Source organism: Ammodytes marinus (assembly GCF_949987685.1).
Source record: "Ammodytes marinus genome assembly, chromosome: 1".
Taxonomy (NCBI): domain Eukaryota; kingdom Metazoa; phylum Chordata; class Actinopteri; order Uranoscopiformes; family Ammodytidae; genus Ammodytes; species Ammodytes marinus.
In genome coordinates this window covers 10832601-10848232 of record NC_137230.1, presented here as the reverse complement: position 1 = coordinate 10848232, position 15632 = coordinate 10832601, and the positions used below count along the sequence as shown (strand labels likewise).

The window sequence follows — 15632 nt, the reverse complement described above, 5'->3', positions numbered from 1 at the left end:
ATATCCCTCTGACTGCATCACACACAGATTACAGAGCTTTTAATTCAAGCTAGGACAGAAAAGCAATATCTTCCTTGCTTACTACTATCTACTTTTCCCACGTCACTCTTTGATTTTGCTTCTTAGTTATATTATGAAATTAGGTTAAAAAAAAATCTGTTTTCCTCTCTGGGACTGATATACTTTCCTTTTACATCAATTAATTACAACACATATAATAGAGGAAGAGCCATTTTCTTCCATCTTTTTAAGTCATTCTAAATATGTATTTAATTAACTAGCAATTAATTTGATTCACTTAGATTTTGTATCCCGACCAGTACCTGAATGTGAATTAATTGTGCTGTATAAATGAGCTTGTTTTGCCACAATTTACCCAAACATCTAATGCAACACACCAAACCAACTCTGTCCATCTTTATATCTCTTTCATGCAGCGAGAGGTGGCAGGATTAAGCTGAGTGAAACTTCCCAAACTGGACAGGCACGTTTTCAACTATTCTTATTGTTATGATAATGACACAACAGGAATTTAAAATACTAGATGTTAAATGAATAGCAGTATTCATAAGAGACAAAATAATAAATACTACAATATTTACTTTGCATTGGTGGTGTGTCTCACATGTGACAGTCCCACAAGCTAAAATGAGGAAGTATCATTGTACCTCTGTGGTTTCAACACTGACTCCAGCTGTTTAACCGATCAGATGCAGACAGCATTAATGAAACCTGGAGAGACGAGAAAATACATGACACCAACTGGCACAACTTGTCTGACTAGCAGCTGTTAAGCTAGACGTATTCAAATGCCTTTTCCCCCATCTTAAGCCAACAAAGGATGGCAATGTGACAAACAATCTGGTCTGAAAAGTAACATTTGTGAAAGGGAAATTCTGATGCACTGAAATGTTTTGCAAAAGGAGGAAGTTGCAAATCTGGTATTGCTTAAAATAATTCCCCCAGAGGAAACCATAAGAAAAGACTTGATGAAAGTACCAACACAAGGCGGATCATGATTTAGGGGAGGGTACAAGGGATTTATTTACAAGACATCATAGTACAGAACCTATTTATTTAATATTTCAATTTACTTCTAGTAAAAAGTACTATGTAGTCCAAGTCCTACAGTATTGTGATCAGCTGACTTCAAGAAATACAGAAATACAAAGACGTTCAGCCTAAATGCATTATACAATGTAAAATATATGCAGATTGCAGCAGGAAAAAAGGTATTTGTTTGCACTAAGGCTTTAGACTTCACTATACGCGTTTGCCACAAAGCAGCTCTAACTTCTACATCTAGCCTATCCCCTGTGGCATTCCTATGACATTCACTTCATCCATCAGTTTACATTCTCACTTCTTAAAAACATTTTTCTATGTTTTATCCGCGGGTTGAGGTTACGAAGGCGTAGTCCAGTGCTTAGTTTCACTAAACTTCAGAAAACTATTCATATGTACAGAATCACAGAATCTGGTGACTGGTTTTGATGGATTTAACTTTACAAAGATCTAAGGCATCAGACAGGGGGCCAGAATGGGAGGTATGGGAGGTGTGTGTGTGTGTGTGGGGGGTGGGGGGTGGGGGGTGGGTGGCTGGACTGGTTACGAGTTGTCAGAAACAGGGATGGGGTTGTCATAGGCTGCAGACTCCAGGTCGTCCACCCGTTTCCTGCGCATCTCTGGAGGAGGTCTGGGTGGTGGGTTCTGAGGAGGACTCTTGATGCTCTGTGGAAGTGGTTTACCCTGGGTCTCCTTCCTGGGAAGAATGGGCTCCCAGTGTTCACCTCGGATCGCTGCCTACAGAGCAAGAAGATGGCAAGGAATACCAGTCAGTTATTGACTTGTGTAAAAATCAAGTTAAGCAGGAAACCAATTGTTGAATGACATCCAAGTAACAACAACAAGATGAAAAGTCAAATGTATATCTTTAGAATTAAAAGGTGGAGTCAGCGAAAATGGATAACGCTTTACCTCTGTGGGGGCAAACTAGCCAGCCTGACTATACATCTAAATTCTCACACTGTTCTTACAGACAGCCCCAGTATACTGTTCTCTGGTCAGCCTGCCCTTCCCATACTTATACAGTGTGTTTATTCAGATGTATAGTCAGGCTGGCTAGTTTGCCCCCACACCTCAAAATCACTTTGTCAAAATCGGTGAACATTGCCGACCTGCTACCTGTCCCTATTGTGTGTGCGCTGAAAGGAAATCCAGTGACTTTCAGTCAAAATCGACACAACCTTGGTTCTGCTTATAGTGGGCCCCTTTGTTTACATGTCAGTCTATGCTGTTTATCAAGTTAACACCAGTTTTTTTTTCAGCGGACACACAGTACGAGATATTCACTGATTTAGACAAAAAGGTGATTTTGATAAGAAAGGTTCTCCAGAATTGCTGACTCCACCTTCAATATAAGATAAACATTGCAGCCAGGAAAGATGTATGACTGTGATCGCTAAATTTGGTACTGCTGAAGAATTTAGGCGCAACCCTAAGTGTCATAAGTGGCATTTCTCAACAGTGGTACCAGTAAGGAAACCATCTCTTCCTCGTTGGTATTTCCTTGTTTCAGACAACAGGCTTCTTCATGCCTTCATTAAACAATAATTTTTTCACATTTGACAGTATTTATTTAACCTGCTATACTGGAGATCCACGTGATAAAAAGCTAGCAACTTACCACAAGGTAGATAATGCTGGCAATACCAAGGCAGACGCATCCCAGGACGGTAGCGAGCATAAAACCTCCAGGCACGCATATCCTAAGAAAGACAAAAGGGCTCATTGAGGACAGGTGGTCTTTGTTCGTTATCATTGTGAATGAGAGGAATGCTGCCCAACCACGGAAAGTGACAGGTGTACTGTACTCACGCAGCATGTAGAAATGCTCTGACGTAATAGTTCCTGGTTAGCGGCCCAAAGGCTTTCACACACACAGTGAAGCAGTACTGGCCCCTGAGAGAAAATACAAGAGACAGGAGTGAGCAACAGTAATCTTCATTTAACATGAGGGGGGGCTTCATTTAAGTTAAGCATATATGTTGAGGATGACATCACATCACTCACGTTCTCTCCACGCCCGTGCCCTTTGACCTTTTGCTTCGGGGATACTCCAGTAGACACACAAACACCCCGGCAGCACTACAAGTCTGTTAAGGCTGCAACATCTTACAGGGTTCACATAGTGACAATACATCAAAGCAAATGTAGCTGAACATCATGGTGGAGAACATGAAACAGAAATGTTGCAAGAATGGTAAGAATGCCTGAAAGATAAACTGTCTACTGTGTCATGTTTCGAATGGATGCCACATTTAAATATCATCTTGTCAAATGATTGTATTCCAGTGGGTCATACCAAACCTATTCTAGTTTTTAGATGCCACCATTTTTTGAAATACAATACATCTGCATCTGCTGTAGCAATAATATATATAGAGGTCGTCGTGGCTTCAATGTATCATTTCCCTTTTTTTAGACACCAAAATTCCATCTTCCTTTCGTCTGGTGATTTACACATTTTCAAACAGCATGCCAAGTTTCCAAAAGGCCGTCACATAAAGGCTGAATAACAGCAGCAAAATGTGAAGCTACAAGTTGCTTTTGCACAGACTTCAGTTGACGGAAAACTCTAGAAACCGGATACTAAACATTCAAATAAAGAGACAACTTATCAAGTATAAAAGGGTACACAGCATAAGCAGCAAACTGCCATCCCCTGAACTGTCCAGCCACCCCTACAATGCCTCCAACGAGAAGGACTGAAACAAGGAAACAGGAAGATTAGATTCTTACTTTTAACAAACAAAACAACTTTACGTATCATTTAAAAAAGGGACAAGTCCATTTTGACTTGCACATCACCAACCACATTTCTTATTCAAGGATGCTTGTATTTACAGTTAATTGACATGAATTAATGTTATGTAATAAAATCAATAAGTACCATTTATTAGATTAACAAGCTAAAATACAACATTATTTCCAGTTAAAATATATCTATGTTTTAATTAAACTGTTAGTGGAAATGAATTAGGGATTTATTATAATTAAACTCAGCAATTATCTTTTTATTTTAAGAAAGTTTTGTTTTTACTTACTCAGTCCTGAAGCCAGAGCCTGCTCATTGGCCCACATCGCCCACTCTATTTTCCCCATTGTGTTTAGCCTTGACTGCTCTCCTCAAACAGTAGAAACTCTCCTCCAGAGCGACTAGTGGCTCTGATTGTTTTCAACGAGGAAGCAAACGTCTTTACGAGAGGTGAGCATGGACATATAAAGAAAGGAGGTGAGGTGTGTGGACGTGCCAGTTTTGGGGGCGGGGCTTATTCTGACGTAACTTCCGAACAGTACAGGTTTACAGTGAAAGAGGGGCCGAATAAACATGAAGCAGGCGCATGGGTCAGTTGGAGCAAATAAGTTTTGTATGAAAATAGATTGCACGCGTTCCAAATCACGTACATTTTCTCTTTTTTTTCTTTATTATGCTGGTTTGCATATGATTTTTTTTTTTTTGGCATACTGAATTTGACATGCATGTCTTGGGTCATCCTAAATATTTTTCTGACATACTAAATAGTATGGAAGTATTGGTATTGGAACCCGGGAGTTTCAATGTGCCTGCAGGAAGTGATTAAAGGCCTACTTCACCGGTTGGAATATGAAGGTGTATTGAACTCGGAGATCCTATGAAGTATAAATGTGCAAATAAAATTTAAATCGGATCATCCTAGCCTGAGAAAAGGCAGAAAGAGTGTTTTATAGTCTCACTGTCTAACCCTACATTTCTCTTTCTGTGACATCACAGAATCGTTCTTCTATATATAATTTCTTCTTATATGGTATTTTTTTTAATATCACATTGTGGGAGTGCTTTAGTGCTGCTGTCATTATGAACATTTCAGCTTGTAAAGTTTTGGCACATTAAGTAGATATGAGTTTCATTACTTTCATTCCTCTCTTCACACCGGTCCCTGACCCAAAAAAAAACATATTTAAAAAAGAAAACTAGTAGGGGAGAGTGGCCTAAGTTGTGCATTTTGGAAGTTGTGCCACCCCTTGTTTCTAGAAAACCGTGGAAGAAATTGGAAATGTGACCACCTATTTAAGAAGAGCCATCCATTTGACTCATCCTGTAAAGAAGGGAGACACAAGGAATAAGATATAAGCACATTTAAGCTAAAAAAAACTGTGTTTTGCCTTTCAAAGTAAAATTTCCATGATCAAGGTTTTTTGATTATTGTGCCTGAACAATTATAGACAAGTTTGAAAACATTTGACACATGTTTTAGTGCTTTGGTATGCTACATTTTGAGTCTATACAGTTAGCACGATGTCAGCCCTAAATTGCTGCATTATGCTTATTATCCAAATTTCTGGGATTGGGGTGATTTGTGCCAAAGGGCCTAGGTGAGTTATAAGAAAGTAAGTAAGTAAAATGTATTTATAAAAGCACATGTGTGACAGTTTGCACTGTCCAAAGTGCTGTACATAGTGCATTCAGTAGATAAACAATGAAGGTAAAATAACAATAATCAAAATAAAAGACGTAAAGCCCATACATCCACATAAACACAGATAGTAGTGCAGAGGTAAGATAGTTAATGGGGAGGAAACACCAGGGTGTACATATGGGTTTTGAGCCTTGATTTAAAGGCAGAAATGTAGGGGGAATCACATCTGTCAGGTGGCAGTTGGTTCCACAAGCACGGAGCAACTAGTGCAAAGTACATTTCTGAGAGTTGTGCCAGTGGCATGGCTGTACACGCTGGTCACCAAAAGAAAGTGATTGTCTACAGTAGCTCAGAAGAGAGTGACATCTCAATTCCACTTAACGACACCACTGATGAGAGTTCAGATGGCCAGAAAGATGATGATGGTGACTTTGCCATTGTGAGCTTTGCAGGTAAAACCATTAGATCTGCTAGGCCTTGTTTAAGAAAATTGTCCTTCAATCTTGTCTGTCAACTATTTACTTTAAATACACCTTAAATAAGTAATTGTCTTATGGATTTGTCTTGCATATCAGTTTATGAGATATATAGCAATGGCACAACTTACCCCATGGTATTCTCTCCAACCGCACAACTTACACCACACCGGGGGCAAGTTGTGCAACAAGACAACTTTTTTTCCGAAAGCTATATTTCTTCAACAGTTTATTCCAGATCCAAAGTTTTTATTGCCAGGGATGCACAACACCCTGAAATGTATGTACATATTTGAGTTGGAGACTTTACTGTCAAGGCCTTACTTTAAAGTCGCTTTGAGTGAAAAGTTGCACAACTTAGGCCACTTTCCCCTATCTGGACAACAACAAAAAGAAGCAATTAGTTTGACTAAAATATATTTTATTTTTTGTTGACAGAATAAAGTTGACACAACTCAAATATTCAGTTCAGGTCTGAAATTATGTTTTCACAGGATGTGTTATTGCTCCGTTGAACACTGTCTGTTTAGGGCTGTGGGCCATCAAACAGTCTCTTTAGGCAGGCCGTCAGATCCAAGAAGATTCTGATTAGGATCCTCTAGCACACGAGGACCTGGTCCAGCCTGGAACACGGAACAAGACAAAGATCAGACGTCACTCATCCTATGTTAGCATGTCTGTCTGTTGATACAATGCATATAATTTAAAAACTTCCTTTAATAATATTAAAAAATATATATATCTGTTAAATAAAACAAGTAAAGATTAAAGTCTCCAGTGTTGCAGCAGTAAAACAGTTGTAGGCTAACACACTGCACCACAATTGTCAACTGAAGAAGTGCAACGCTAAGTTACATAAGAGAATGCGAAAAGGAAATGTAGAAATAAATCTAAACTAATCTTGCAATCTGACAATTAGGGAACCACAGTTTCCTGCTGTATATCATGCAGGCTTAAAGGTTGAAATCTATATTATCTGTTTATGATGTATACAACTTGGCGTGTTTATCTTAATGGCGGATTCTGGAGAACACTTGTTGACAAAATCACTTTTTTTTGTCAAAAGTTTCATTTGACCTTATAAAAGAACTGAGCAGCAGAGTGATACACATCAGTGTGTATGTGTGTACCTTTGTACTAATAATGTAGCTTATTCCCTTTGGCATGGGCTCCAGACCAATAGCCTGCTTCAGCTCCTCAGACAAAGCGACATGGTTTACTGGAAGACCGGTAATAAACCTGCCCAGAAGGAAGAAACAGATGGTGACTCATTTCAGATGAAAACAAACACACCCTCATTAACAACAGCAAAAAAGTCATACAGTTAAGTTGCAGAAGAAGAAAAAAAGTGTTTCAATGTGTACTTATGTATATACTGTACATGTTTTTTTTAGATACATTATTAGTTTGTGCATTAGCTATATTTTGCAAAGGTCCAGGCCCTAAAGCTGAGTAGGTGTGGTAAGTGATAACTCACTGTCCTCCGTTGCTCTCTGGGGGGAAGAAATGTTGAACCACTCGAACAAATTCAGGAACATGCTGCTGTAGTGTGAAGATGACAGCGTTGGGTCCCGCATCAAACGTGTACGCCAACTGGAGAGAAAAAAAAAATAAACACTGTGACATTCATATGAAGACACAATGCTTTTTCCTGTTCCTCAATTTCGAAAACCACCCCGCATGTTTCACATCTTCATTACGCCATCTCAGAAATTCAAATGCATGAACCGAGAGAAATGGCAGACACATGCTCGAAAAGAACCTTATTATAAGACATGCACACTTAAGAACTTTTGAAGGTACGTTTGTAGTTTTAAATATAGAATTTCTATTTCGTTTTTTCCGTTTCATTTAGCAGGGAACTTAAACTCTCTCAATCCATCATAAAGAACATTTGATTTGCTTTATTTTCTTTCTTTCTTCTTATGGTGAATACGTTTGGAATAATGCAGCAACAAGTATTTTCTTAAAAAAGAAAAGACAAGGTAAACATGCAGCTGTCCAAGCGAATAACACAGCACCTGGTTCAGACACTGTAGCAAGAAGACTAGAAAAAAGAAGGGGTAAAAGTGGCTCACCCTTGTCTCTCCGTAGTGTCTGTTATACCGATGCACCAAGTTGATAACCTGGTGAGACACACTGCTGAGGTAGAAGATGGGAGGGTATGTGTCAAGGCACGTGGCGTGGAACTGGTTACTGTCCTTCATGGTTAGTTCAGCAAATGCAGTGAAGTCCTTTCTCCGCACCGCTTCAGTCATCCCTACCATACGGCCTGGGACGACAGACTCGGCACGGTGCTACACACACACACACACACACACACACACACACAGAAGGGATAAGATTTAGACCTCTACTTTAAGTAACGATAGAACGTAAATGGGCAAAATCACCACTTAATCAGTATTGACAGTTATGGTATACTTATGTACATGTGGTGCTGGTACCTTTAAGAGAAGACTTGTCTGTACACTGGTTTGCATTCCAGAGGTGCTTCCCACTGGTTTCCTCTCAGCACTGGCCTGTAACAAAACATATCAATAACATGAAATATAACCTTTTACCATTTCAAATCCAAGTCTAGGTGCTAATCAACAAGCTTGCTCTACAGGTCACATGAGAGCCTGCCATTTATTGAAGGGATAACTTTTAAGTATGTGACCTTCACACTAGAACACAAATGTGAAAGGTCATAACAAACAACCGTATTATTTGGCTCTCATTTTTGTCACTCTCAGTCTCTCTCTCTCTCTCTCTCTCACACACAACACACAAACAGACTTACCACCAGTACAAGGATTCGGAGCTCGGGCCAGTGAGTCTCTGGCTCCACCTGCTGGGCTACACTGTCCTTGCCATCGTCTTTCTTTCCCATGATCCACTGGACAAACCCTCCGTACATACTACGGCATGCACTGCCGGAGCCTTGCCTAGCGATCCCAGACAACTCGCCCTCTACGCCGAACGCCCGGGCCAGAGCGTAAACTGCAACACAGGGGCAAAAGAGTGACGGTAAGTGCCCTTAGTAAAATGAGGGAGAGCTTAGTCAAATGGAGAGATATCAAATTTGAGATAAAACACCGCATATTAAAGAATGTACACAAATAGGCTTAATATATTCTGACAGCAGAGGATGAGCTGTAATATCAGTCATTCATTGAAACTGAGCTCACTCTCTCTCTCACTCACACACTCTCTCACACACACACACACACACACACACACACACACACACACACACACACACACACACACACACACACACACACAGAGTCTCACCAAGACAAGCGAATCCAGCCGCTGAGGAGGCGAGCCCGGCAGCAGTGGGGAAGTTGTTAACAGAACAGATGTGGACTTTGTGGGACAAACCAGTCAAATCCAAAGCTGGGTCCCCGCTGTTACGTCTCTTCCTTGCTAATCGTCGAACTGAATACAGAACACAGAAAATGACATAGTGGCCATCAGCCATCAATCTTTCCAACTCACCTATGTGTGTTTAAACCATAGGCTGTGTATAAAAGAGTGGGGGGGAATTAAACAGGACTCACTCTCTCTCAGACAGGACTGTAGTCTTGGATGGGTTATGTCCTCCTCTTTGCCATTGAGCCATATCCGATCTTCTTGGAAGGATCTGCTGGTCGCAACTGTTGTGGTGGTTTTCAGCTTAAAGGAAGAAAGACAACAGTTTAGATCTATATCAAACCTTAGACATCTTACCACTTACACAGTGATTTGAATATTTTAGCATCAAGATATCTGTGCATTATAAATGGCCTTTTTATTGACAATTCAGTGGCAAGTTTTTCAAAGAGGAACTTCTTACAGCAGCCAAATCCCACAGATGTTGACATTAGATTTCAATGCAAGATCTGCTGCAAAGTTTGTAATGAATGAAATAGCCAAGACAAGCATAACTGAACTGAACTAGTCTCGTTCTGCACTGTTACTTCTGGAGTCTTAACATGATTACAGCCTGCAAGTATATACAGCCGTTCACTGAAGCAGCTCTGGACAGGACGAGCACCACTTTGAATTGAAAGGCACGTTGACACTGTTTTTATGTATCACAGTCGAACTGCTGAACATTCTGTTGCCTTTAAATACCTGGTCTTGATGCAAAGTGACGCTCAGAGAAGAGTTGATGGGTAGAATTAATTCTTCATTTCTCTTTCCCCCTGAAAAGTGTTTAGAAACAGTGAATAACTGAGGTATTATCAGAATGATACAATGACACAACATCAACAAGCTCGAAACTAAACAAGTTATCATATGGCTACAATTGAAAGATTATTAGGAAGTATTTGCATCCCAACGCTACAAAACTACAACATAAGGCTAAATAAGTGCAGGTGGTTTACTTACAGTATTTAATGACAGCTATATTCACAGGAGCGGTGCATGTTACGATATGTGGCTTGTCCATACTGTCCACGGGCATGGCTGTAGTCAATGTTTGTATAAAACTGTACCTGAATGGTTAAAAAACTCTGTACAAAGCTTCTCTGGCAGTTCAATTTAGCAGTTACAGCTAATACTCTTCAACCCTACTAAAGCGTTGCCTCAAGGTCTCTCTCTATTGGCTGGAGATGAACATGTGGCCGACCGCGCAACCAATCAGGGCCGAGACGTTTTGATTACACGGTCTCGGTAGCCAATGAGAGATTATCTGACCACAGTCGTGCGAAAATGAGGCAAGGAAAGGACCTTCCCAGTTCTTAGAAGTCCACATAGAATATTATAGCCACATAACTTATTGTGAAAATAAAAAATAAAAATAAAACTGGCTGTTTATATTGCAACTGTAATATTACAGCTATATTTAAGTACAAGAAAAACAACTTAACGATAGTTAAAAAGTAGCACTCAAGTAGGCCTACTGTTTTAGTAATTCTTTGTGGTAATTATATTTGAGTATTTCCACTCTTTTAATGAAATTCCACTAAAGAAACGTTTAACTTTTTCCTCTACAATACTCATTTGACAGCTCTACTGGATGTCAAACAATACATGTGTGACCTAATGAACTAAGAATGTTTATTATACAGTAAACTAACAATCCATACATAAAGTGTCAGTGTGGGTGTACTTTTGACACTTACAAGTAAAACACATTACATTTTGTTGATAAGTATTAAGTGCATTGACTATTAGTAAACTGTTTAAATGCAGGGAATCAGTCTTGCAGTACTTGGTGATGAGATAACTGTTCAACCATTGACAGTAGTAAGTATTTCACTTGTAAAATTAGATGTTTATCCTTATTGACATCGCAATGTAGGAACACAAAAGTACAAAGCAATGATGGAGTTTAGAATATAAATGTTTATAGGTGTATCAATGACAGCTGTTTCAAGTATTTCCTTTGGTTATTGGACTGTGGTTCGTCACTGTATGTTGATATGGTAAACAAAGCTTGTAGTTGGACATGACACTCAGCATTTGTTCTTCGTTCCTTCTTAAGAAATAAAATCATGTTTCTCTATCAGGCTTTTTATTTGAAAAGTAGTTGGACACATTTGGGAATCAGTTCACTCTCTTCTCTTGAATTAAATTCACAATTTGAAATGGTTGATTCAGTAACAATAGTAAATCATCCAGAAAGAGTGAGTTAACTTTTTCTATGGTGGTGAGGATGCAGTGTTCTTCTCCTGTTGCGTTGAGCATACTCACAGCCGTGGTAAATTGTGTGCCTTTAACTTGTGGAACATCATTTGTGTCAAAAAGCTAAATGGCAACGTTTTCAAAAGAATAGAACAAATATTGATACGATAACTGATCATTTTTGGAAAAACAAATATCTCAATTTAAGGCTTTGACATTTTTTTTTAATGTAAACTTTTAAGATACATGTCGGCAAAAAAGAAAGAAAAAAAAAATATGCAAGTGCAACATTCAAAGCTGTTGAATGCCGTCTCTGAATAGAGAACAATGTATTGTATTCACACAACAGTCTAGATAAAATGCAGCAGTACGTTTTGTAGTTTATCTAGTGTCCTGTGTTTGAAGATGTCAACCGTGGTGAAAATAAAAATGAAAATAGTAACTATTAAGAGGGACTAGAGGAGTCAAACAAAGTCATCATGAGATGTCAGGAGCACAACACAAGCAGTCCATATTTGTAGCAACTCAATTGAAAAGAGATTGCAAAATAAACACCTTATTTGACACGGTGTTTATTCTGCCCGCCCAGCACTCATTCCACAATTTTACACTCCGCTTTACTGTTTTCTTTCCCTCTTGGTATGCAGTTTTCCAGAGACACGCAGAAGGCCAGTGTGGCATCCCAGGATTCAGCGATTTAAAGCTGCTATCGGAGTCCCAGAAAAAAGTAGATCCTTGGCTCATTCCGGGGCTCCCGTTCAAAGTTATTAATCGTCGTCCTCATCGTCCGAGTCCATCACCTTCCGCCTGTTGAACTGACAAGTACACAGCATAAATTATATATATATATATGAATGAAAATAATGCAATAAATGATTGAATTATTCCAAACCAAATTTAAATAAAAGCAGTCCTCAACAAGGTTTTTGCTCCCTTTCTACACGTTTCTCTTTAAGTAAAAGTTATGTTGCAGGAATATTCTGAACATTAATAAACTTGTATGTTAAGATCTTGTGAGAGGTTCTAGGGGGTCCATAACCCGAACCTTAGAACGGTTTGATGGAAAATAATACTGGTCGTCAAAGGTTGACTGTTCCAAACCTTATAACTGGATACCAGCCCATGCCTAGGTGACATTATAGTGGAGCTTACTTTGACAGTCGTCTTCTTGTCTGTTTGCTGACTGACTTTTTCGAGAATCTCAATCAAGCCCGACTCCGAAATCTGACAAAAGAGAAAAACACATCCGTTGCACTGCAGCCATGTGGAAGCATATCGATGTGTTGTGCTGTGCTTCAAGTGTTGAAAGTTGTTTTCTTACCTTTCCTCCTAACTTTCCAAAACGAGCCATTTGAATGAGATAGCTTTCCACTGCACTGGCCTTCTCTGGCTTCACCAAAGCAAGATTGTTCACTGAAAAAAGGGAACTCATTTGACCACCTTGTGTTTTCGTAAGCGATTGGTATTTATGGGTCTGACTAAGCATAAGATATGTTACAACGTTTGTTATGATTATTCTCTTCACAATGTTCATAATGCTGCTAATCACTAGCCAGTGATGACTAGTGATTCTGCTGCACACTTACATCTGGCACGGGCAGACTGGTCGAGAACTTGAGACAATATAGAGTTCCTCATCTCTGTTTCCCTGTAAAAAAAAATAAAGAGTAACAATTTAACCACATCACCACAACCTGCTACTGTTTGGATCTGGGGCTGAGAGTGGTGAAAAGAAAACAGAAAAATTACGTTTATACAACTGTCATGCACACAGCCGTAGACAGTGCCCACAACCCACAGACTTTGTTTTCAAATATACAATGATTATGTAACAGTTCAAACCTGACAATAGTCTCTGTATTTGAGTAAAGCAATTGTATTTCTGTATTTAAGTCAAAGTAATATACTGTATATCTACAATTGAATTACTATACATGTATTCCTGTACACAAATGAACACATCTTACCTTTGCTTGGCCTCCTCTCCTTGCTGATTATTTGAAGGATCCTGAAAGAATAGAAGCATATAATGACATTTAGCTTGTAGTCATGAAATTAAGTAACCCGAGGATGTATTACCTAATGAAGAAAAATTTCATACCAGCCAATATTCATGTTACTAAATGGCTGATCAAATGTTTTGAAACAGCCAAATCTACAGTGCAGGTGCTGATGTGAAACACTTAAAATGAGGACTAGGTGTGACAGGTTCGAGACAGTGAGCATAGTTGGAGCCAATTTGACGTTTGTCTCTAGTAGATTGGTGTTTTACTTTATTGTTGTTATTGTTGTAATTTCATCAACATTTACCCACACATCACAACTGTAAGTCCATAAGGTAGGTCCTAATGTATGTGCACCATAGCATGTCTCAAACTCAATGATGGATATTATAATGATAACTATATTACTGTTCTCTTTTACCTTCTATTACTTTGAACAATGTCCTATTTATTTGAGTTTAGTGAATGTTTCCTATTTTCTGATATTTCTGAAGTTAGACATGTCTGCCTCCTACTTGATGAAGGTTAGATCGGTTAGACAAACACCACGTACAACACTGGCAATAAGTCCAGGACTTTGCTCCTTCCTTCTTTGTTCTATACTTGACAAAGTCTGACATTGTTATATTGTATTCCTGTATTAGAACTTTATCCATAGACAAATCAAAACCCACAAGGCCCAGGAATCTGGCACTTTATGATTTAAATTCTGGAATATCACACTTCGGTTCAAAAACTGGAGGATGAAAAAGGAAGCGACCAAAAAGTGGGGGGGGGGGGGGCACTGTTTCTTGAAGAATTAAATGACCTCAAATATATGGTGGGCCTTTCTGTAAGGCCACATGCAATTTACTTACCTGACAATATCTATACACGGATGTCCATTTTGGTGATAGGGGCTAATATTGACAAACATATTGGTCCAACCGATGCATCAATGGGGCTGTGGTCTGCTGAGTGTGTTGTTCTGGTGTGCACTGTGTCAGATTTGCATACAGGACAGGGCCCATACCAACATAGGCTAGTCTACTGTGTGTGTTTTACACCACTGATAAATCTGCTTCAAGAAAACCAGATATTCAGTTCACATGTGGTGCATATAACACTCTACCAAGTCATGGGCTTTCATATAGCCTACTAGATTATGCTTTATTATACTATATGTATTACAGTTATGTAGCAAAATTGCAAATATTTCAGTTCTTTGTGTAGTAGTGATGAAACGGCCTCGCATTTTGAATTAACAGAAAGCCAACAGATGATCTAGGAAAATGCCCAACCTTTAAATAAGCTCATCAATCTGCTATTTACTGATAAATAATATTTTTTTTAAAACTAGGTTATCCATTTTGCTCAGCTAACGTTGTCAATTACCAAAGGGGTGCACAGTCTAGTCGCTCCAAAGCTAGCAGCAATGCCAGCGAGCTGTTGGCTAATGCTGTGATTTATGTCGCTATTTTCTGAATCTATAACAGTTCCTTTACATTTAGCCCGGCTCCCATAAGTTAACCATGTCCTTTTTATACTCCCTGAGTGACAGTTTAACTAGTTGTTGTGGGTTGACTGCTCTAGCTAACAGAGGCACCACAGCTAGCAGCACAGTGAGCTCAGCATCTCCTTATAAGGCGGAGCGAAAACACGTTTCCAGGCTCATGTAGTTTTCTTACCCCGTGCTTCGCCTGTAGCTCCGCCATTCTTTGGGCCCTAATTGCCTCCAATTCGTCGTCCGCCATGGTTCACAATAGTAATACAGACCAACAAGACAGGAATAGGGACGATACAACGTTAAATGATGCACGATAGACTCCCTTCAGGCAAGGCCCAACCAACCTAACTCAGTGGAAAGTAATCAACATTGGAAAAACTGATCCAATAGACACACAGGGTAAAGCAATCGAGCACAGGGTAGGGATCACACAAGACAGAAGCTGTGAGAGTGCTTTCATCATGTACGGTAATTTTCTGAACTTGTGGCAATATATCAAATAAATATTCTTTGTTTATCCATGAGTATTGCTGATGAAGATGGGGCTGTCACAAACACAAACATTGTCAGGATGTGGTAGAGTAGCCTACATGCAATACAATTTATT

General features: G+C 39.3%; 3 protein-coding genes across 3 annotated transcripts; all 3 read right to left on the bottom strand.

Moving 5' to 3' along the window:
• Positions 1–809: 809 nt before the first annotated feature.
• On the bottom strand, positions 810–4261 carry cyba (cytochrome b-245, alpha polypeptide). Its single transcript, XM_080041558.1, has 6 exons — positions 4107–4261; positions 3698–3767; positions 3073–3147; positions 2878–2961; positions 2687–2768; positions 810–1803 (listed from the first exon to the last, which is right to left on the bottom strand). The coding sequence occupies exons 1-6, from the start codon at positions 4162–4164 to the stop codon at positions 1609–1611; spliced, it is 564 nt and encodes a 187-aa protein (XP_079897684.1). The 5' UTR covers positions 4165–4261; the 3' UTR covers positions 810–1608.
• Positions 4262–6350: 2089 nt separating this feature from the next.
• mvda (mevalonate (diphospho) decarboxylase a) lies at positions 6351–10466 on the bottom strand. Its single transcript, XM_080044073.1, has 10 exons — positions 10298–10466; positions 10040–10110; positions 9484–9598; positions 9215–9361; positions 8721–8920; positions 8383–8457; positions 8014–8232; positions 7413–7528; positions 7066–7174; positions 6351–6558 (listed from the first exon to the last, which is right to left on the bottom strand). Exons 1-10 carry the CDS (start codon positions 10371–10373, stop codon positions 6478–6480), a joined length of 1209 nt encoding a protein of 402 aa, XP_079900199.1. The 5' UTR covers positions 10374–10466; the 3' UTR covers positions 6351–6477.
• Positions 10467–11405: 939 nt separating this feature from the next.
• Positions 11406–15379, bottom strand: pdcd5 (programmed cell death 5). The gene is made up of 6 exons (XM_080053674.1): positions 15207–15379; positions 13504–13544; positions 13123–13184; positions 12858–12949; positions 12689–12760; positions 11406–12351 (listed from the first exon to the last, which is right to left on the bottom strand). Exons 1-6 carry the CDS (start codon positions 15270–15272, stop codon positions 12304–12306), a joined length of 381 nt encoding a protein of 126 aa, XP_079909800.1. The 5' UTR covers positions 15273–15379; the 3' UTR covers positions 11406–12303.
• Between the last annotated feature and the right edge of the window lie 253 nt (positions 15380–15632).

Excerpts from the sequence above, each read along its gene's own strand:
- cyba (XM_080041558.1), bottom strand. The coding sequence starts at position 4,164 with ATGGGGAAAATAGAGTGGGCGATGTGGGCCAATGAGCAGGCTCTGGCT. Across the intron at positions 2,769-2,877 it reads AGAGCATTTCTACATGCTGC|GATATGCGTGCCTGGAGGTT; the intron begins GTGAGTACAGTA and ends TGTCTTTCTTAG. Across the intron at positions 1,804-2,686 it reads CCAGCATTATCTACCTTGTG|GCAGCGATCCGAGGTGAACA; the intron begins GTAAGTTGCTAG and ends CTTGCTCTGTAG.
- mvda (XM_080044073.1), bottom strand. The coding sequence starts at position 10,373 with ATGCCCGTGGACAGTATGGACAAGCCACATATCGTAACATGCACCGCT. Across the intron at positions 9,362-9,483 it reads ACAGTCCTGTCTGAGAGAGA|TTCGACGATTAGCAAGGAAG; the intron begins GTGAGTCCTGTT and ends TTCTGTATTCAG. Across the intron at positions 6,559-7,065 it reads GCTACATTATTAGTACAAAG|GCTGGACCAGGTCCTCGTGT; the intron begins GTACACACATAC and ends TCCGTGTTCCAG.
- pdcd5 (XM_080053674.1), bottom strand. The coding sequence starts at position 15,272 with ATGGCGGACGACGAATTGGAGGCAATTAGGGCCCAAAGAATGGCGGAG. Across the intron at positions 13,545-15,206 it reads AGCTACAGGCGAAGCACGGG|GATCCTTCAAATAATCAGCA; the intron begins GTAAGAAAACTA and ends CTATTCTTTCAG. Across the intron at positions 12,352-12,688 it reads ACAAGAAGACGACTGTCAAA|TTCAACAGGCGGAAGGTGAT; the intron begins GTAAGCTCCACT and ends TGTACTTGTCAG.